We start from the raw sequence: 21,551 nt of genomic DNA, 5'->3' as shown, positions 1-21,551 counted from the left end.
ATCAACTGCTGTCAGCCTTATGCAAGAAGAGAGCGCTCAGCACTATTCAGTATTTTGTTTTATAGTTGGTGGATTGTGGGTATTGCACCGTGGAACAGAACTCTTGCTCCAATTTTAACACAAGTTAGTTTACAAGTCCCAGACCAAGGTTTTTTTGTGAGGATGGTTGGAGCTAGATAAACATTTGAGCTGTCCTAATAGGAGGATGGTACTTGGCTTTTTGTCTTAGGGTTGATTAATCCTTCCTGTGCAACATACACAGCTCATCTTTACTGTATTTGCTAGCACATAAGAAGGAAAATGTGAAAGTTGTGATTTAGAAGAGAAAAATGCATTAATAAAATGAAATCTATTTTTAAAAAGTCCTTAGTTTTAACAATCCAAAATAACACCTGCTTATGTATAACAGAGGCCCCTGTACTCTAACCTCCTCCTAACAGCAACCTGCTCTGCTGCCTCGGGTCACTTGGTTGCCCTCGACCTCTGCTCTTGCAGCCGCTGGCAAAAACGCTTGCAAGACGAGGACTTTATCCTTGTGTGTGCGTGTGTGTATGTGTGTGTAACAAAGCTAGCTATCTAGCATATCTAGTTGAGGCTTCACTACCTTAATAAAAATCATCACCCATTGATGTTCTTCATACAAATCAGATTTTCGTGTAATGATAAGAAGAAGAGCTCAGGAGCCCCCCGAGTTCGGTGCTGTGCTTCGCTGTTGCAGGCCTTGAGTGACTGCCGTGTGGCTGCTGCTCATATTGCTGAGATTTGACCTTCACCGGTCCTTTGCTGTGCTGCCACCATGGTGTCTGATGATGTCTCAGCCGAAAGGCCTCGTTGCAGACTGGTGTCAGAGGCCCCTGAATGTTCTGGCTCCTGGGTCAGCCATCATCTCTACAGCTCTGCGGGTCTTCCTACAGGACTTCCAAAAATTGCTCCTTTGCTAGCCTACTCCTTAACTTGCTCCATATGATGTACATGGACCTTTCCTGAAAGAAAGGATGTTACTGGAAAGCCTCTGTGGAGGCAGGCCAGTTGTTACTTTAAATTAGGAAATGATTTTGAGCTGATTTCTAGCCTGCTCATCAGCTGACTTAGAGGCAATATTGTTTGTTTGCGAATGAGAGACGGTGATAAGTCTCTTATCCTTCTGACAAGTAAAATGACCAAAATGACTTAAGCAATGGTAGTGTGCATAGAATATGTGTCACAGAAACAGAGTGTTATCCGGGTCTCTATACAGCTGTTAAATGGGACTTTTGCCATTGACCTCATTTTGGCCAGGATTTTACCCACTTTTTGAGGGGGAGAAAGGGAGATGATTAACTTCATGGGGGAGCAAAATCGTTATGTAGTAGGATAATATTCTAGCTGCTCTGTCTTGTGTGTCTCTGTGCAAGTATCAAGTGAGGTTGATTACTGTAATTCTCTAGAAGCTAGCGAAAGGGCTCTGCTGCAACTTTTAGTGCTTTTCTGTGCTTTTGGATACTTTTTAGGTTTAAACCAGTCTACTGTATATTGTCTTTCTATTAAATTTTCTTACAAAAATCACTTTTATTTAATTTCCAGTACTTGGTTGCCAATACTGGCAAGTGAGATTAGATATCTCATAGTCCATTATAACCCTTCCAAATATTCTGACCTTCAGAATACCTTGAAAATCCCCAAATGAAGAGGGTAAAATGCCACTTTCCCATTGCTCACAATCCTACTCTTGATGCAATGTTATGTTTTAAAAATTCTTTTTAAATCTATTTCTGCAGTTCTGAAATAACCATGCACCCTAAATAGACTGCACAGTGACATAAAGATTAAAACTTCAGAATGTCATTCATTCAGAATGACAAGGAGCTGCGTGGTCAACCCAAACATACTGATCAAAATAATTTTCCATACTATTGTTGTGTAGTCCCTGTGTTTCTTGTATGTTAAAATAAACGCATGGTCAATTTTTTTTTTTTATACGGGTTTTGCAGTGTTTCTGTCACTTCAACTTCTTGTTCCTTATTAAGACTTCAGAGATACAAACCAGTAGCTCCGTAATTGCTTTCTTGAATCTGCCTTTAATAATTACATTTAGTAAAGCTGTATTGAAAATTAGAAAGGCAGAGACTAATGGAAAACTAGATTTTTCACTGAATTAGAAAGCAAGACAATCCATATATTGACAACATTTCAAGTTGAAACAGATCAGGAAAACTGTTTTGGACTGTCTGTGCAAAGAGGCAAACACAGGCCTGATGTGCAGTGGCATCTGCATTTTATACAGGCAGAGAAACTATAAGAGATTTCATGTAAATAGGTGTCTTGAGAGGGGACAGTACAAATGTGATTTGGGAGCAAGTCATTTGAGGTTTTTTTGGTCAGAGCACTTTTTTTCTTAGCATTAACAAAAAGTCTAGAAAGTACAACTTTGGACTAATTAAAATACCTTGAGATGGGAGGGAGAGGAGAGAGGAAACATTTGCAATTCTTATTTTAGACTGAACCATAATCTGCAGACGAATGTTTGTCAGAGTTGTTATGACAGCGCTACGAGCCCCTCCTCATGAAGCGAGTAGAAGAAAGAAGATATTTGATCATCGTTCAGTCATTACTGAGACTTTTCATCAAAAAATTCAAGGCATTTCAATTTCCTTTTTAAGAACAAGCAAAAACATCAAAACTATTTCCAGACTTCTGTTTCTGATATGTTAACTATTTTCAACGCCTCTTATTGCAAGCAGGCAATCTTTTTTCTTTATTTCTTTCTATTTTAAGACAGTATGTTCATTAATAAATGGATACTTGTGCCAGTTGTGGTACTTAGAAAAAAAGTAAAATTCTTTAAAATGTAAACAGATCTTACAGTGTAAATACATCACCCTGAATCTATGTAGTATTGGTTGGATTTAAAAGTTTTTGCTTATAAGATTTGTATTTTAAAAACAAGTTTATTTTCTGTTCCATTCCCATATACTTCCCCTTTTCATGTAATGTCTGAACTGTGTTGATAAAGATCATGCAGGTATTTTTGCATCTTCTATAGTGTTTTTGAATTGGGCTTTATTTCAGTTATCCTTTTAATAGACACTGCTCCTGAGGAAGATTATTTTAACACCTTCAGCTTTTTTGCAGATCTTCATTTTTACTCAGCAATATAGTCCTATTTACCTCATACACATTTAATGATAGTTTGCTTTAACAGCATAATGCTTTTGCTGCTGCTTTCTGGGAGTATTTTCAGAATTGGGCCCAGCAGTTCTTACCTGAGCCTTTGTGAGGTTTTCATCAATGTGTCACCAGTAGAACGCAGTGATTTTATGACAACTTGCATCAATTTCAGATAAACACAGAATAATGATATTTTGCTTATGTAAAAGTGTACAGTTCATTCATTGCATATTAAATTCAATTTATCTTAAACTGCCGCTGATTTTTCAATTTTCAGTATGTTTCACAGGACATAGGTTGATGCCTTTGAATGCATCTGAAAATGGAGAGGCATGGATCTTCTTTTACTGGAAACTTTGCTTTAAATCTTAATCACACAACACAGTTTTAATAACATTAGTTGTATTATTTACCTGTATTAATCAGTATGTAGTCTATGTGTTCATAATCTGATAAGCTTCTTCATTAACCCAGCAACTTTTGTGGCGGGCTGAGAAAACCAATTGCTGCTAGTTAACACCTGAACCTTTGTTAAGGCAGTGTGTTAAACTGTTAGGCGACAGCAATGAAGAAGATGTAATTATTAGATCGCCACCAATCTGGGAAATTTCACTCTTCTATATAAAAGCTATTGAAACAGCTTGCTAATATTAGCCTCATTTGGAGTGGAAGTAAGGAATGTATAAGAAAATAATGCTGGAGATACAGAGGGATGAAAAAGAACTATGAAGGTGAGACATGCTTAGGATTCTAGTCTGATTGTCAGCTAATGTCTTGAATTATTATTTGAGCAAAGCACTGTTATTTGTAGCTTAAAGATTTTGTAGATTGTGAATAAATTACCAAGTGTCCTTTGGACTTGACATTTTCTTCTGTGCCTGGTGGGAAAGGTGAAAGACTCTTAAGAGGAATAATGTGAAGTTAATGGGAAGATATAACCTCTCCATCTCTCCTTCCTCCTTCAAAATATTGCAACAGGATCTTCACAGATAAAACGGACTCAGGATGTGAGTGGATAAGTTGGAAAAAAACTAACTTTTCAAGGTAGTTACTTGCAACGGCTGAAGTGTTAAGAGCCACTTGATAATGCAAAAATGTAGGAAGCAGCTGAATTGCATACACTGAGCATGTACAAATTTGTGACAAATGTTTTGAGAAGTTCTTTCAAATGTTAGTGTGGGCAAGAAAAAAAAACCTCGTGAATGTATAACTAGATCCTCTGTCTTAAAATAAGCATAGAAAAGGAAACAGAAATTTTTGTCCTTTCACTTTGCCTCCTGACATGGGAAGACCTTTCACAGAATCAGTAATTTAGGTTGGCAGGGACCTCTGGAGGTTGCATGGTCCAGCCCCCCTGCTCAATGCAGGGCCAGCTAGAGCAGGTTGCTCACGGTCTTGTCCTGCTACGGTTTGACTTTCTTCACAGCCTTTCTGGACCTCTGCTCCAGTGTTTATCTTTCTGATAAGGCTATTAAATAGGCTGTATTTGGCATTAGATCTTGTGATAGTCATATTTTTCTAGAAAAACTGAGTGAGATTTACATGCAATAATTTTCCATCAGTTCTTGTAAGTAATTGGGCAGAATGAGAGTTGATAGAAAACGCGTATGTGAGGGGGGAGTCAGTGCAAAGAACAAAACTTTGCTGTTTTATGATGTTTGAAAAAAAATTGTTTTTGTCTATATTTTCTGTGGAATAAAATTAGTTCTGTCTATTTTCAGCTGAGATCATCCATCTCATTAGAGGCACTAAGATTTTTTTTTAGTATTATTCTGGCTAGAAATGTGTGGTCTAGAAACTAGATTATACAGTTTGTGGCAATTCTCTCTATTCCTGGTAGGTAGAGTTTTACAAGCTATTTATTTTGCAGAGTGATGTAGTGACACATTTCAGGGGAAGATTTTTTGACACCGAATATATTGGATAATAGTTATACAAAGCAACAACTGTCCAAAGCCTTTTAAGTCCTAGGATTTTCTGAAATCATTTTGTAACTATTATCTTGTCATTTTAAACGACAATAATACATCATACCTTCCTTTAAGACCATTACAAATAGTATCAGTCTTTACTGTCAGAAATGTTATGTTCACTTTTACAAGGTGTTACAATTTTATGTAGTATTAATGGTCAATATTTTCTAAAAAGCATACATCTCTGAAAGCTAATATGTAATACAGAAATAAGAAAATAGCACCCTTTTAACACTGTGGCAGTTTTTTACCTATACATCTTAATGAACTGGGTCACACTGTTTTCTGTGAGTTTAAAGGATAATGTGAAGCGTTTGTTCCAGTTAGAAATCCTCCATTGGATTCATTTAGTATTTGCCAACAAGTGCAGTGGTTAAGAAGTTTTGAGAAAAATGGTATTTTTCCTTGTAAATATTTCAAGAATGTCTTAAGTATGAGTACTACTTGTTGATTTCTTCTTCCATTTATGTAGTGTCAACGTATCCCCAAAGCACTAGCTAAAGCAAAATTCTGCAGCGGCTCATGGTTTTGCAGGTCAATGTCTCTTTTTGAGACTTTCCTCTCATGAGGTAGAGGAGCAAAGAGATGATTCTCATTGACAGTCTCCTTCCCCAGGTAGAAAAATCAATACCACATTTTGTGGAAAAGCTCTGCTATGTCCTCCTCTACCTCTTTAATATACTCTGGGAGGAGCTGAGAAATACCAAATCTACATGTAGAACAACAGTAATTCCTGCAGCAATGCAACTTCTGACATTAAATCAGCTAGAGTCCAGCACTGGCAGTGTGTGTGGAGGAGATGATTTTAGGGGATCTTTGGGCTTGTGTGTGTTTATATAGATTTTTTTTTTTCCAGATTTTACCTGCAGTTCTTGTTAGAGTACTGTGGAAATGACAAAATCAGGAAGAGTTCAGCAAGTACCAAAGTTAGAGTTTCTCATGTGCCAAAATAGGCACCTGTGAAATAGTACATATAGGAGAATGTGCAGTCTGCATAGGTGTACACACATCGTATATCTGTGCTCTGAGTCCTTTAATTCTGTAAGGAGTTTGGGCTTTTAACCTTGGGCCTCTGAATCATGCCTAAGTTGGGATGCTGAAAGTAGGTTTTCCTAGGGAAAAGTCTGAATTAAGTTGTTCAGCATTGTTGGAACTACTTGGGTTTTAGGTCTAAAATTTCCAAAGTGCCCATGGTGTTACCTTAATCATTTGCCTAAGTCATGAGACCTTGCTTTCCGTATTGATGGTTTTCCTGCCTTTTCTTATGTATTAGTTATTACACAAATTGGCAACAAGAGCTAGAGACGTGAAGCCCTTTGCTCTGAGGCTCAGGTGTTCCCACAAGACTTGATCGCGTGCTGAGCAAAGCAGGCGCTCTGCGGGGAAAAGCAGTGCATGTCTAACCATCGCAAATGTATACTGTATGCGCAAGGGCACTGCACTGTGGTTGTGTGAAAAACTTAACTGACACTTCAGATGTTTGAGTACTTGCCTTCACGACCATTGCTTCTTAAGGGTTTCCCCATTCTCACTTCTCTTCTTTCTACCCTGGGGAAGGCCACTGGGAGGGAAGGGAAGGGATTGAATCTTTTGGATGGGTGCTGATCCCAGACATGCAACCGGTGGATGTGGAGCCTTCAGGTCCCTGGTATAGAGCTTTAGAACAGGAAACACCTGAATTTTTAACATCTAGCTGCTTTTCCAATAGTGGAGAGAGAGGGAGGATTTTCACACCAAGGAAATGCAGCAATTTAAGTTTCTGACTTATGACAAAATCACAGATTTCCTTCCAGGCTATAGGAGAGGGAATGCTTCAACTGAGAGCCCTTATTTCTGCTATTCCCTGCTTAATTTAATGCAGTGTGGTCTTTTCAGGTATTGTTCCCACATGCCAAAGCCTAGATTCCTTTCCTGCATCTCTCTCATAAAAATTTAAGAATATCCTCTACTCTCCTGCTACCTAATATCATAATGGCTCCTGGTATTGGAGTAACCACAGAAAAATAGCTGCTGTTGTTTCTGTAGATCTGAAATTTTGTGGTAACTTTGTGGAGATGCCATAAAATGAGTTCAGTCAGCATGTAGGCACCATAAAGCAAGAGAGCACTAGCAATGCAGTTGCCATTGGAGAACCTGCTTTTCACACCTTTTTCAGCCTTTTTTCAGAAGTTTATAGGCTGGCCAAAACTGCTTCCCAGCTGTCTTCCTGGCTTCCTTGTCCACATCTTGGAGAACTTTGTGTGAAAATGCTTTGGTTATTTTGTTGGGGGGGGGGGGGGGGTTGGGGGGGAGGGGGCATGAGTAAAATAAATTTTATTTTTCTTTAAATATGTGCTTGGACTGTCTTAGCTGAAACTTTCTAAAAATATTTTCTGCTTGAATCACATACCTGGTATGGAAAAATCTAAGTCCAAAAATTAAAGGTTGGCAAAACTTTAAGTAACTGAGAACAGAGTCCTGGAAAATATTAGATTAGTCTAATTACTCGTATCACTGCCAGTAACTCCCATAGTATATTTTATTAAATTAACTCTATCTCAGTTTCTCTTGAAATGTTATTGAAATATTAATTAAAAATAGCAATAGTGTGTGTGAGCTGCAGCAAAACAGGAAGGCAAGAATCAGCTGATAGTAAGTAAGTGTTGTTTCTTTACCCTTTCAAATTTCTCATCCATGAAAACCAGATGTGGGTGAAAGAAGAGGTAAGGAGGGAGAGGGGCTGCTTGGAATGGTGAGTAGTTGCTTCCTGAGGCAGCTGGAGATAAAGTGGCAACAGAGAGGATAAGGTAAGTTGTATTTTCTCTGCCCTCTTAGTAGGGAAGTGGCACTTTCTGTAAACATGTAGAAGAATCAACTTTCACTGCAGCAAAGAAGTTAAAGTAAACTAAGCAAAGTTTACATTCCTTCTGCAGAGGGACACTGGAGGCACACAATAATGGAGCATTTGTAAGGAAAAATATTTGAAGAAGTTATTTATGGCAGTGTTTTTTGTGGATAGAAACTACAAAAGTGTTTATATTCTTTACAAAAGGTGAGAACCAGGCAAATACCAAGATTCAGGCAGGGTGGCATAGGATAGTAAAATTTTTATGAAGTTCACAATAAGGCCGAAAGAAAATTTGAAGCATGAAAATCAGGGAAGAAATGATACTTAATGTTATCTGTACTTTTTTCTTGATGGTATGTTTGAATTTGTATGCCAGAATTTAGGATTTTAAGTGTGTATTTTTGTATTTAAACAGGTGACTTGATATCTGCAGGTGATGAACATTCAAAGTTTTCCACTAGAGTAAAATAAGGATTTCTTTTACACCCTAAAACTGGGGCATGATAGATGAGCTCAGACTCTCGAATTTTGGCTCCTAAAAATAGGGATATGGATGTTGCTTTTTCAGAGTGTGCTGTGTTTAGGAATCTTACAGTTTTTATTATTGAAGTATCCAAGCCATTTTTTTTTTCTGTCATCTGCACATGGCTCTGTCTTCAGTTTTATTTCTCCTTTGAGGAAAAGGCAGGCAGGCCTAGATTTTAGACCTGGGAGTGATACTTTTTGAGTCAGACACTTCTAGTTAGCCTTTGAAGAAATTGGTGTGTTGTGTTATCTTCATTCAAGCAACAGTCAGTTAATGAAACATTTAGCACTGTTTTCAGTCGTCTGTTGCCTGTCACTTTGTTTGCAGTACGCACACTTTTATTTGCATGTTTCCAGCATCAGGTTCAATTTATAGCTTAAGGACTTTCAGAAATGTGTTGGATATAAAATACTTAATCTGGCTGAATATATGTTCAGACATGTAGTTACTCAATATTTGCCTTACTAACTTCAAGCGAATGAGAGGACAGTTAGAAATTAATATAATTCTCACTGAATCAATTTTAATTGTCTTTGAAATGATAAATATTTAATTGCATGACCAGTGTTCTCTGATAGGTTATTCAATCTTGTATCACAAAATTGCTAGTAGCATACTTGAATTCTATACCTTGTCCTGGATATTGGTTTGTATTAGTATTTCTACTGCTTTTGAACCTGTGCAATGTGTTGACATAATTGCTCTGCACATGGTCTCTCTGAGCAGGTCATTTTCTCAGACATTGGTGGTTGAGTCAAATCCTGTGCTGCCTTAACTCTTCCACCAGTGCCAATATAGTTCTGACTGAAGTGCCTTTGGTTCAGCTGCTTCCTGGCTACTTACTTCCTATAGTTTTATACTGTAGCCCAAAGGAGAGCAAATGAGAAAATATTTTTCTCTCTTGCCTGTATGCTTCCATTGTGCTCAAGTCCAGATTTGTACTCGAGCCTGAATCCCTCCGAACTTGTGCCACAGTTCTACAGCTGGTGCTGGCCTCACTGCTGCACTGCTAGCAGTGCCCCAACTAGGTTGCCTCCAGTTCAGGAATATCTATGTTTGTTGTGCCGTCGTGCCAGTTACACCAGAAGCAGCCCGTTAGTCACAGAGTGTGAATTCCAAAGTGTAAAAACTGGAATTTTGATTTTTTTCCCTGTTTATGATTGATTTGTTTGTGATAGCTGACCTTGTAGCTTCTTTAGTACTTGAGCCTTGACAATGGTATCATCAGTGCTGTCGCTGTTTTGAGTTTGTTGTTTCCGTTCTCTCCACTTTCCATCTGCATAAAGAACCTCCTTGTTTTCTGCAATTGGATGTGTCGGTGGACACATCCTGGTAACCTATTTCCTGGTAACCTTCTCTCAGTAGTAACAGGCATATTTCCAGTAAGAAATGAAACTACCTTATAGCTTTTGGAGCTTGTTTCTTCATCCCACTTTGATTTTTTGTTCAAAAGAGATTAACCTGGCAAAGGAAATCTTTGAGCAGGATGGCATTCTTTGGTAAATTGATCTAATGGCTCTTCTCAGAAATGGATGATGATGTTTGAAATAGAGCTCTCTTTTGTTTGCAAGAATACTGCAGTAACGTGCAGTAGCAGAGATGATTAGTTTTCTATTTCTGAAGGCAGACCAATGTTAATTTAGTGAAAGTTTGTATGCATTAACCTCTTGAAAGGTGTCTGAAAATGTCGTGCGCATCCTGTCTGTTCATCTTCATTATGGATAAGGTAGCATTGGAATCCTCCATTTCGAGGCTGAAGACAGGCTAATCCCAATATTTAAATGTAACGTATGGAGGCTCTTTGCTAAGCTGCACAGGCATTTGGGAAAGCAACCTTTGACTACTTTGATTACTGCTTTTGAAAAATGATTTGGGTGAACTGTTTATGTTGGCAGGTAAAGAGGAATAGAGAGAAAAATGCTTCTGAGATGGATTACCACAGAGGTCCTAAGAAGGAAAGATGTAAGGACTGGGTATACACTGTTTCTTTGCCCTGGTATTTATAACTCACTGTGAAGAATATGGAGCTGATTTTTAATAGTTTGTGTACACTGTATCTTGACTAAATACTGTTGTGTTTCATGTTCCTGTGTGTTCAGTTAGTGCCAAGCAGAGGAAAGGGCTAAATTCACATACAGTGGCAGGCATATAATGGAGTATGAGACACTCCAAAGCCAACTCCTTTGAAGTGTAATGCTCATCACCCTGCTTTGGGCTGTTTGAATTGATTTTGGACTGAGGAGTGAAGGTCTTGGGTTAGATGGAAGATATTTCACTAAATGTAGTCTTTGACAACTCTTCAGCTGTTCTGAGAAATAGGTGTTTGTGCCAAAGGCAGGCTTAGTTCTGTCATTAATGTCTTGTGTCAAAGCCTTGAGGAACAGGATGCAGTATCTTCCTCCTGCCTACAACTCTGCTTGCACATGGCATTCAGCCCTGTTATGCATGCGTGCAAGTGTCTGGACTCGGTGTTAGCTGCGTCATTAAGCGTTCACCAAAAGTTATAAGCTTCTGAAAGGGACATTGGAAGAGGCCGGTCACTATTCTGTGTTGGCACAAAGGGTGCTGCGCTTCAGTCCAGCCATGCTAGAGAGTTGTCGGTAGCTGAAGAAGCAAGTGGCAGAAGCTGGAGAGGACCAAATTATTAAAGGTTATGTGCTGCCTCATTGTATGTTTTGTAAATGTGCTCTTTGACACCGTTTGACATTTTTGTTTGTAAACCTTCAATATCTATGCTTTGAAGGCTCTTAGAGCACCTGGAAGTTTTCCAGCAAGCAATTACAACCAGAAACCAAGTAACACAGACTTCAAAGTTCTAGAAAAGCTGTGTCTTGTGTTTAGTTTCCTGCAAAAGGGGGTTTCTTGCAGCTAGCTGGGTGCTGTAAGGGGCACTTTCATTTCAGTCAGGAGTTATGTCTTGCTTTGTAAAGTGAGAGAATTCTTTATAGACTGTCCAGATTAAACAGAAAGGGATTTTGTGACAAAACAGAAGAGTCCTTACATTTCATCAAACTTTGAATTCATCAGTTTCATGTAGATATTTTTTTGTCACCAGATTTTTTGCAGTATTCTTTTTTTTTTTTTGTCCCAGTGAATTATTTCTATTAGAAAATTAATCTCTTCCATTAGAAAGAAAGGCTCATGGATGTTCTACCACTGGAATATTTCCGATAAGAGACATTAAGATGATTCAGTGCACAATAAATAGAGCAAGCTTTTTTTTTTTTTCCCCCCTGTGTAAATGTATGCATTAAAATGTGTTAGGAACTTTCTTCCACAAAAAATCAACATCTTTTTCCTTAAGTTTGATTCTGAGGATGTTAGTCAAGTTAGGTGACCACAGTAACAACTAGTATTTGAAAGGATGACATCTGTGCAACAGTTGTGTTCTGCAAGACTAATGAAGAAAAAATATCAAAAGCAAATCAGATCTTGTAGCTTCTTGGTTTGGTTACAGATTAGATTTCCATAGTCAGTGTTCCACTGGCAAGGGAGAGGCTTTTTAGCTTACAAAGCCAGGTAAGTTATTTTTCAGGAAATGACAGACAAGTTCCTATGGGAATTTATGAACCATGTGTTTGGAAGAGAGTGGTTTAAAGTGAGCTGAAAAAATCAGAGGAGTACTTACACTTATATGTCAGCTACTCTCCCATTCAGCAACAGTGACAGTTCACAGAAAACCTCCCCAGAGCTTCCTATTTTGTAGGAACTACTGTCTCACCGGGTTCCAATGCAAATGATGGTTTTACTCTCTGTTCCTCTAATCCCTATACGACATACATGTCTCAAAGGCCATCTCCGGAAGGAATAACGCAGAGTCCTGTGCATGTCTTTTGTACATAATTCCTACCAATACCAGTCTGCTTTATGGGTGGAGAAGGCTGATACTGCAAAAGAGCATGGCATCGGGAATATCTATAGTTGTTTTGTAGTATCTGTGGGGAAGACAAATGTTAAAAGGTGCTTGCTGTGAAGAGACTACCGTTTGGTTTAGGTAGGATACAGTAACACAGGTGAGTGTTAGTGAGGAGGCAGATTTTTCAGTAAATAAATGACGGAAAGCTAAATAAAGTTAGTAAGGAGAAGTTTGAAGGCAGAACAGCATTTGCAAGAACAACATGTGCTTGTGAATGTTAAGTGCAGAATTTTTTTCAGTAATGAAGGTCCAGGGTAGATTGTAATAACATGAAATTTAAGAGAGCAATTCAATGAAACAACATAGTTGTCTTCTCAGTGGATTTAAGGGTAACAGTAGCAACTTTATTTACTATACTATAAAAATTAGTAAGGCTGTTTCTCCAGGCCAAGTAGTGTCAATTAACTGCTTCATATAGTCTGGAACTATCTGGAATATGTGCTTGAAATCCTTGAATTAATGGCACATTTTCCTGCAGTGACCTTTCTCTTTCATGGACTCTGGACAAAGCAATATCATAATTGCATAATGTCAAGTCTTGATTTCTGTAGTTGATAAAACTAGGTACTGTTTTCTTGTGATCTAACATGATGAAGTAAATGGTAATTGGGACTAAGTGAAATGATCTGATTTCAGATAACAGAAGTTACTAGAGTGTTTGGGTGGGGGAGGGGGGCAGTGTGTAAATCCAGCCCAACTTTGGGGCTGACTTTAGGTAAGACAGAGTATCTGGAAACATAATGGATCCGAGTGTCTTTGGAGCCCTGTTCGTTAGGGGAATGCCAGTGTTGCGTAGAGCTGTACTGTCAGAAATCCCAGCACTGGCGCAAGGAGCAGCTGCCTGGGCCCTCAGCTCCTCACACCTGATCTTTCTTCCCTTTTCTGCCGCCCAGGAGCTTGAGTAGGCACTGCCCATGTAGGATGGGGAGTTGCTACAGGGAGGAGGGGGAGGCATGACTATGTAAGCCATTTACCTAAGGCAGAGAAGATCTCTAAGGCTCAGAAAGTGGGCATTACCCCAAATTCGGCAGTGAGTGCAGGAAGGGGGAGAATTAGAACAGGGGCATGTGGTCAGGGAGGAGAGGAAAGAGAGACAAGATTTCTCCAGCCTCGGCCTCCATGTCCCACCCCAGCCTGGCTCTGCCCTTGGACTGCTTTGTTCCCACCCTAGGACTGAATTTTGCTGCCCTACCTCCCAAGGATGAAGTCAGAATAAGTTAATTTGTTTTCTTTTGGGGAATCGCACGATTCAGTTTTATCGAGGCAGCTATGAAGTTTGAGTTGGCTCTGAATGCCGCCCTCATCCTAGCTGCTACTCTGGAGGGCCTTCTGAAGTGTGGAGCATTGCCATGACACATTTTAACCCCCGAGATACCAAGTTGTTGCTGAATCTACTTGCAGCTGTGTGCTAGAGCAGGCATGCAGGTACTCCTGCTGATGGAGGACCCTCATTTTTGCCTGCATCAGTAGGATGAAAACAGGTTTAAAGTCACCTTTTGATCTTTACCATATGCTATGGTCTTGTTCTAGTCATAGCACAACAGACAGAAAATGTGCTGTTGTCTGAACAATGATGAAACACTAAACATGTGGAAATCCTATTAGTGTTTCATGGACCGGAGCTGTCATTTCATTTGTTCTGGAATCCCTTTGATATGGCTATGACAAAGGTTTAAGGTTGAGTTTCTTGACACTTGAATGCATTAGCTATTCCTCAGTCAAAAGTCTGTCAAGTACACTGAAGCATCTAAAGGGATGTATTTATTTCTGTAAGTAATATATTAAACAGTATCGGTAAGCTTGGTCTTAAGAGAGAAAAACACAATAACAGAATTCTGTGGGTTTTTCTTTTCTGGTGAATGTTAGACAAATGTACCTTTTTTTTTGTAAGCTTCTCTTTTTCTGCTTCTGGTTTTTGTATCTCCTCGTTCCAGACAAGACTGCTACAAATCTTTCTCTCAACTGTAAGTTTTCAGAAATTTATATACTTTGTAATTAATTTTCCCTCTATAAATATACACAATCTGGTAGTATTAATTTACCATAATTATAAGCTGTGTAGTTAATGGAATTTCCAGGAGTGAATATAAAAGTATCATCTGTGTATTTCTCATGTAATAGAAAATCAGGATGAAAAGTAAGTCCCTTTTCTGTTTAGTCTCCCTCCGTACTCCTGGCCATGTTTGTCATTCTTTTCTGTTTTTCATTAAACTGACAAAATTACAAGAACTACATATTTGTATGTCAAATTATCAGATAAAAGATGTCCATTTGCATTAAGTCTAAGCATTTGACATTTGTAGGACCTGAAGGAAGGCAGTGTGAATGTGATTCTACACAGTTCCTTATATGTATTTAGAATATCTGTGGGCATATAGGGAAGCATGAATGGTGGTTATTTGTCTTATTTGTTCCTATTTTCTTCCACTTAGGCTTTCTGTCTTGGAAATTCACCATGATGCATACCAATTATTTGTCTGTATTTAATAGATTTTAGTTATTATGTAGTACCATTCAAGTGCTGCAGTTTCTGCTGCAAAAAAGAGAAATGCAAGACCAGAGGTTATTCCCCTTGAAAATAGTGAAAAAGGGCAGTTCACTTAAAGGCTTGATAACAATCAAAAATCAATAAATAGAGGAAATTTGCAAAATTAGCCATATTCACTGCCAATAACATATGAAGAGAATGGTTTCCAGTATCTGCATGTGTTCAGTTTCATTGGAATAAAATGAAGGGGAAGAAAAGCAAAAATAGGGTTTCTTTAATTATATATATATTAAAGAAAAAATATATATATAATGTATATTATATAGATGCTATATATATATATATATATATAAACCTGAAAGTTTTGAAATATCTCATTAAAAAACATTTTAGGAGTTCTTCTTAAAGAGTTTTCTTCACAGTTTTGATGATTATGAGTTTGGAGCTCGAGTTTGGCAATTTTGGTAGGAAAAAGATCAACATTATTCAAACTGATTTCCAGTGCAAAGATGTTTGTCCCATACATCATTTATGTGGGTTAAACTCTGTTAGAAGAATGCTTTTAATCAATAATGATCTGCTGGCACTGTGCAAGCATCACTGATAAGTGTTGTTTTAGTAACCAAGAAAGGGGAGTCATTTCTAGTTTCGGAGTACTTGTAAGGAGAGCTTTCCAACTGGTGTATTCGTATCTGTGCTACTCTGCCCTGGTCAAGATGAAGTGCAAACCTTTCAGTGAAGCATAATTTCTGGTATTTCAGTGACTATGGGAAAAGCATTTTACTTGTCTTATTCAGTGATTAATTGTTGCATTTTTCATTTAACTAATGGTCACTTATAGAAAGTCATATGTCTTTTCAGAGTTTTCTGTTTGCAGAACATGAACATTTTTACAAGAAAAGTAATTTCCTTGCAGTGCTACATTTTTTTTCCATAGTTCTTCCTTCTTTATTTTGGCACTTTCACCAGTTTCCTTACATTGTTTTTCTGTCAGGGCCTGCAGTTGCTCAGTTAAATTTGTGAAAGATTTGTGCATAGCTATTTTGAATCCACAAAGAGATCCCATTGCTCTTGTATGCAAAGGTATCGTTCTGTCTTTCCCACACAGCCGTGCTCTTGTGGTGAAATAGTGATGTAGCAACTGACTTCTGTGCCTTTAGGTTGCTCTTGTGAATTGTAGTCTGGTAACCAGTGAGGAGGCCAACTTGGAGTTTGTGCTGTCTAAATGAAGTCTTCTAACACTATGAAGCTCATAAGCACAGTATGGGCTATTTCACTTAGCTCTGTTTTTGCTTTATAAATCAGTTGAGTATTTGGAAATGTTTTAATTGAAAGCATTGAGAGATTATCCAGTTAATACACTTATCACAATTACTTTAAACCTCAGAAATACAGGTGCCACAGTGCATAGATTAGAAATGTGGAAAGAATAATTTTCAACTTTACTTCACGTGCGATAGATCCGTTGTCTGGCTTTGCAAATGTTAGGCTGCTACTGAAGTAGAAGCCCTGCGCTCTGGGCTGTAGGAGGCAGTGTCAAAGCTGGTATATCGATACAACCAGTTGAAGGTACAAAGCTAGCAGATATGGGGGTGCGATATAAGTGGCATCAGCACGTATGGAAAGCTGTGAGTCTGTGTTCTCCTGCCCTCTGTGGAAATGACCAACAGATACATTCTTTAGTTTATTGGACCTGTCTCTTTGCTACCAAAAATTGTGTAAACGGTTGTTAAAACTTTGAGATTAAAAAAGAGTTTGAATAAATGCTACACACATTTTCATGTCTTGAAACCATTTGTGTAATTCATAAGCAAGCCCTTACCCAACTCAGGTAACGGGGGTGTATGAGTTGCTAGTAGTTGCTGGAGACTTAATATCAAGTTAATTCAAAACCCATCACAGCACCTTAACAACGATGACTCTAGGTCACTGCTAACTTAACTAGCTTCGTATTCTGTTATCCAGCTTTCCCACCTTTTTGTCTTTGAGGCTCCTTCAATGCTACATGTTTCCTGTGCAATTGAAAGCATTTTGTTCCTCATGGAACATTTTGAAAAAATACTACTTTCATACAGTGTGTAGACTATAAGATGTATATAGTGTTTTCCCCTCGTATAATCAGAATATTAAGTCTCAGCTAAAGAAAGAAGTCTACACTGATTTTTTTTTTATTATTTTTTTTCTTCTCCCTTTGCATGTGATCCTGTTTACAGCTCTGACACTACCAGATATTCCTAAGGGTGCCTTGGAACTTTTGCAAGTGTAACTAATTTCTGGAGAGAAATTGTTTAATAGCCAATAGCCTTTCTCCCAAAATAATCTAAATAGGTAAGGGGGGGGGGAAATCAATACACCCAAATAAGGTCATCTGCTCCCAGTGATTAGGACACAGAAGTAGTCCTTTTCAAAGAAGCAGAATGTAGCACAAGTTATTTTGATGGATTACAAAGATCCAAACTGATTTTGGTAACGTAAACATTGGTGCGAGATGACTGTGGTCCCATCCATACCACCTTGGAACCGAAGCAGACACATTTCAGTCTGGATTAAATAAAATACTGTCCGTTTCTAATATGGTTTGGCTAGCCAGTAAGAACCATAGCGTTTTTGACCTATGTTTAAAAGCAGGTTCTAGTGGACAATCAAAAGCATTTATTCAAATGATTTCTGTATGTTTGCTCTGATCAATGCTAGCTGGATGTATCGTGACAGAAACCCGTTTGTTCTGCATTCAGGCATAAACGCTGTTTGCAAATTTATTTTAAAGGAATTCTGATATGGCCTAAGACTTGGGTCTTGATGTAATCATCTGTCCTGAACATGGTTCCTCATTGTCCTGGAAACAATTATTTCCAGCATTTGCTGAGCAAACCAGAAAACAAAGAATTCCTGGATAGACCAGGCACCTTTTTTATATGGCTTTTCTGCTGCTCTTGTCTTCATTTAATAGACTGTGTTTTCTCGAGTGCTTCAAAATATTTCTCATCACTTGCCCTCAGAACTGACCCTGTGACCTGAGAATCAAGCCAATGTCATGTTAGTGACTACTAATTAGCGAGTCCGGCAAGCGGCTCCTCCTGGCCTTTCAACCTTCCCCAGCCGCAGCTAAAGCTGTCACATGTGTCATACAAAGAAAACAAGCCTTTGCTGTGTGGTTTTTTTTTTTTCCTCTCTCCCAGAAAGTAAATGGTAGCACAAGCTTGGCTTAGACTACAGGTTAATATGCAGGTTGGGAAGAAGTTAACCTACAATGCAAAGTTTGCATTTATTTCTCTTTTTCTTCTGTACAAAACATACTACTTTGTTTATCGGGGACTTACTGAACATGTGTGCGTTTGTTGGCATGCAGTGTTGTAGGAGGCAAAAAGAATGAATCCATATTTCTTTTCTCTCTTGTCTTTTTGTTCTTACCATCTTTTTTTTCTGACTTCCAATCATATTAAATATTTTTGAAAGGGAATATTTTAATTTTTAGATTTTAATATACAACAAAAAGACAGGTAAGTTTGGACTGTGTATATGTTTGCTGAACAAACTTGTTAGTAGGATTTAGCCATAGTACTCATTGATTTATTGTTGTGCTTCTGTGCTTCTTGAGTCATCATGCGTTTTTTGGGACTGACTACTGTAATTAAAGGGGTAAGACTCAGTACAGTCACAACCATGTCACAGAATTGTTTGAGCAAATAAGGTTAATCTCCTTTTTATTATTTGCAATTTTATAGGTCTTTAAAATAGAGGTGCTAATGAGTGGAAGAAAACATTTTGTTGAGAAGAGGTATAGTGAATTCCATGCTCTTCATAAAAAGGTAATTATCTCTTTCTTTAGTAGATGTAGCTTTGTTTTGCCTTACTTGATATCTTTCCCCTCACTTGAAATTGCTGCCTGTCTTAAATATGTCTTATGATTGAGGTCTCCCCAAAAGAGTTGACAACTTAGTTTCTTCTGTATTTCCTTGTAGGGATTGAGAACTTCTCAGAGGTTTCTTACTGTTCTTTTCATTTATTGTTTATATACTGTATTCCTAAAATGCTCTGCCTGTGGTATTTTTTCCTTGTGAAATCATGAAATAAGGCACATGCCTATAGCAAACAAATATGGTTTTGGTTTTTATTTAATTAGGCAAATAGTTTGTTAGTTCTAAAAATTTGTGTTGCTAACCCGCTAACTGTTGCTAACTTGTATACACCTGGAAGCTGGAAATGAAAAAGACCAAGCAGACCTTCTCATTCCATTGCTCTTTATAGAATGAATGTGATATAAAATAGCTGCTCAGCTTATCTACAGATTCATCTGATTAAAGGAAACTAACTCCTGACTACTTTCAAAATTGGGTAGCCACTAACTAGTCTTTAAATTATTTTGATCAATGTTAAAGTATCATTTCTCCTCTCCAGGCTGCACTGGATGCTGCTTTTACAGCTGTGCACCTGGAGGACAAGTTTTACATCTATTCTGCCTTGTAAGGGCCTAGTAATGTGAATGAGACTTCTGAAAAAGCAGCAGCTTACCAAGCGTGGGGCCAGGATGAAGAGCATCTGGGCAATCCTCCTGGCCTAGGACCTGGGTCTCAGGGCATTGGTGTGTGCACGCTCGTCTGCTTTTACTGGTGCCGCTTGCCTTTGCTATGAAAAAGCTGTGTCTGCAAAAGGCAGTGAGAATCACGGGGAAGAGCCCAGGGACCCAGCACCTGACGTTGCAGTGTCACAAGAGCTCACCCACACCAGCAAGTTTGCTGGTGGCCTTGAGTCATTCAGGGGGGTGGCTTTATCCAGGTGGTAGAGAAGGTGGGTGTTGCCAACTTATATGGTCTGGTAGCATGGATATATGCAAATGTGGGGCAGCAAAAGGCACCTCCTATTGACTCAACTGTGTGTTGGCCCTCAGAAGTTCAAAGAGCAAGAATATATTTTGCTTTACTGCATAGTAATTGGTACGTGCACATATTTCTCAACTTTTTGCCCCTAGCTCCCATTGTGGTATTAGCTGCTGTATTTTAATATGCATTTTCTCGTTTGCTGTTTTAATTCAGATATCTCTCAGGTATTTCCCCCTTGTTTTCATATTGAATGCAGTACCTCATGAGCAATAGTGTCAGAATCAGCGGTACCACCACCCAGTTACCCACCACCCAGGCCTGCAGCACATTACATATGTTTTACTGTTTGTGTGAGAACAGTCCTGTACTTGAAAGTAAAGCAGGTGAGAACAGATTACCGGAGCAAATAAGTTAGGAAACACTAAGAGGGGAGAATCAGGATTTATATGATTAAAACACACCTACACAAGTATACTGTGTCCTCTAGTTGTTGTCTAATTTCACTGTAGTTTCTGGAACTGCACAATTTAGTTCCTGTCTATCTCTCGTTTTATGCTTCACTTAGACATTTCCCTCACTGCTCCACGCAAATGTTGTGAGTGACTGCAGTCTTTCTCTAAGCTTCATCTCCTTCATTCCTCTGCAATAGCTCCTCTCTTTAAAGATTTCATCTTAAAACAACAGGAAAACCATAAATGATGGTCCTTTTCTCTCTCCTCAAAAATAGTAGCAAAATAAACAAACCTGAAAACTGGGAATTCTAACAGGACATTCTTTGCAGCACTGTTCAATTGGTTACATCTTACTCCTCATCTACTTGTTATCTGTTTAAAATACTCTGCAGGCTTGGCTAACTTTTTCTTCCTTGTTTTCTGTACAGATGCAAAGCACCCAACATATTTTGACACAACATGCTTCATTGCTTAAGTCTTATTTTTAGTTGTACTAAAATTTTCAGTAAACAAAGTGGTTGAACAGCTCCTGCTCTGAGACTGTTTTATTGCTTTCAGAGTTGCAAAATTACTGGAGAAAGTCTCCTATAGTAATATGCTAGGCAATTTCACCTTTGTTTTTTCTTTGTTTTCTGTTAGAAGAAGCAGAAAATCTCAAAGCTCTGTTAAGAAAGTACATTTGTCTTTTCTACAATGACATAATATGTATTCAGACAGGTTTTACTGAAGAAGAATATTTTAAACTTGTATCTCACTCATGCAAACAGTTTGTTTACATCATGTGGCACAATCTGCACTGGTCTTTGTATACCAAATATGCTTTCAGCATCCCAGCAGAACATTTTATTGTCTGTTCCTCTTTTCCCCTTTAATTTACAGTGCAAGTTTCACTGTAGAGAGCTGTGAGTACATGGCATATGGGAAGGTATCTTTAAACTTACTGCGTTTTCAAGGTGTACTTAGTGTTGGAGTTGTCTTACGGTGAGTAGTAAAAGTAAAGCCTTTGTTGTGAACAAAATTGGTAGAAAACTGGAATAGAGGCTACAGGAGAGGTGGTACCATTTGCCTGATAAGGACATACTACACTGGCATTATATGCAAGAAGGACTCCATTACTCATATAAGATAAGAGTTAATTCATTCATCAGAATACCAATTAATGTTCTGATACATTTTTTTAAAAACAAAGCAGCTCCAAAAACAAGGCTTGATTTGTCTCCTTTCTGCATTCACCTTTTCCTACATTCCAGTTGAATAAAAAAGTTAAGTCCCACTTCCTCTGCAATCTGGCTGTAATGGAAGAGGTTTAAAATCTTTTCCATCCTGGTAGGTTACATTGGGAGTACAAGTTACTCCTCTGATAGAAAGCATCTGCTGCTGTTGGCTTTTGTTTTATAGTTTG

The 21,551-nt window shown here is 38.3% G+C and overlaps 1 protein-coding gene across 5 annotated transcripts in view; it reads left to right on the top strand.

The window, feature by feature from the left end:
• SNX24 (sorting nexin 24) overlaps positions 1 to 21,551 on the top strand; it is an 87,836-nt gene that overhangs the window by 25,524 nt on the left and 40,761 nt on the right. The window contains exon 2 of one of the 5 annotated variants that reach the window (XM_067315378.1): positions 18,603 to 18,686. The exons of 2 other annotated variants lie outside the window; for them this stretch is intronic. In XM_067315378.1, the coding sequence (XP_067171479.1) occupies positions 18,603 to 18,686 (84 nt within the window). Of the gene's footprint in view, positions 1 to 18,602; positions 18,687 to 19,957; positions 20,081 to 21,551 lie in introns of those variants that run through there. 2 more of the 5 variants (XM_067315379.1, XM_067315380.1) reach the window with 2 other exon arrangements.

Source organism: Apteryx mantelli, chromosome Z (assembly GCF_036417845.1).
Source record: "Apteryx mantelli isolate bAptMan1 chromosome Z, bAptMan1.hap1, whole genome shotgun sequence".
NCBI classification, from domain to species: domain Eukaryota; kingdom Metazoa; phylum Chordata; class Aves; order Apterygiformes; family Apterygidae; genus Apteryx; species Apteryx mantelli.
The sequence above is the reverse complement of the archived record's forward strand: the minus strand, read 5'-3'. Positions and strand labels throughout refer to the sequence as shown.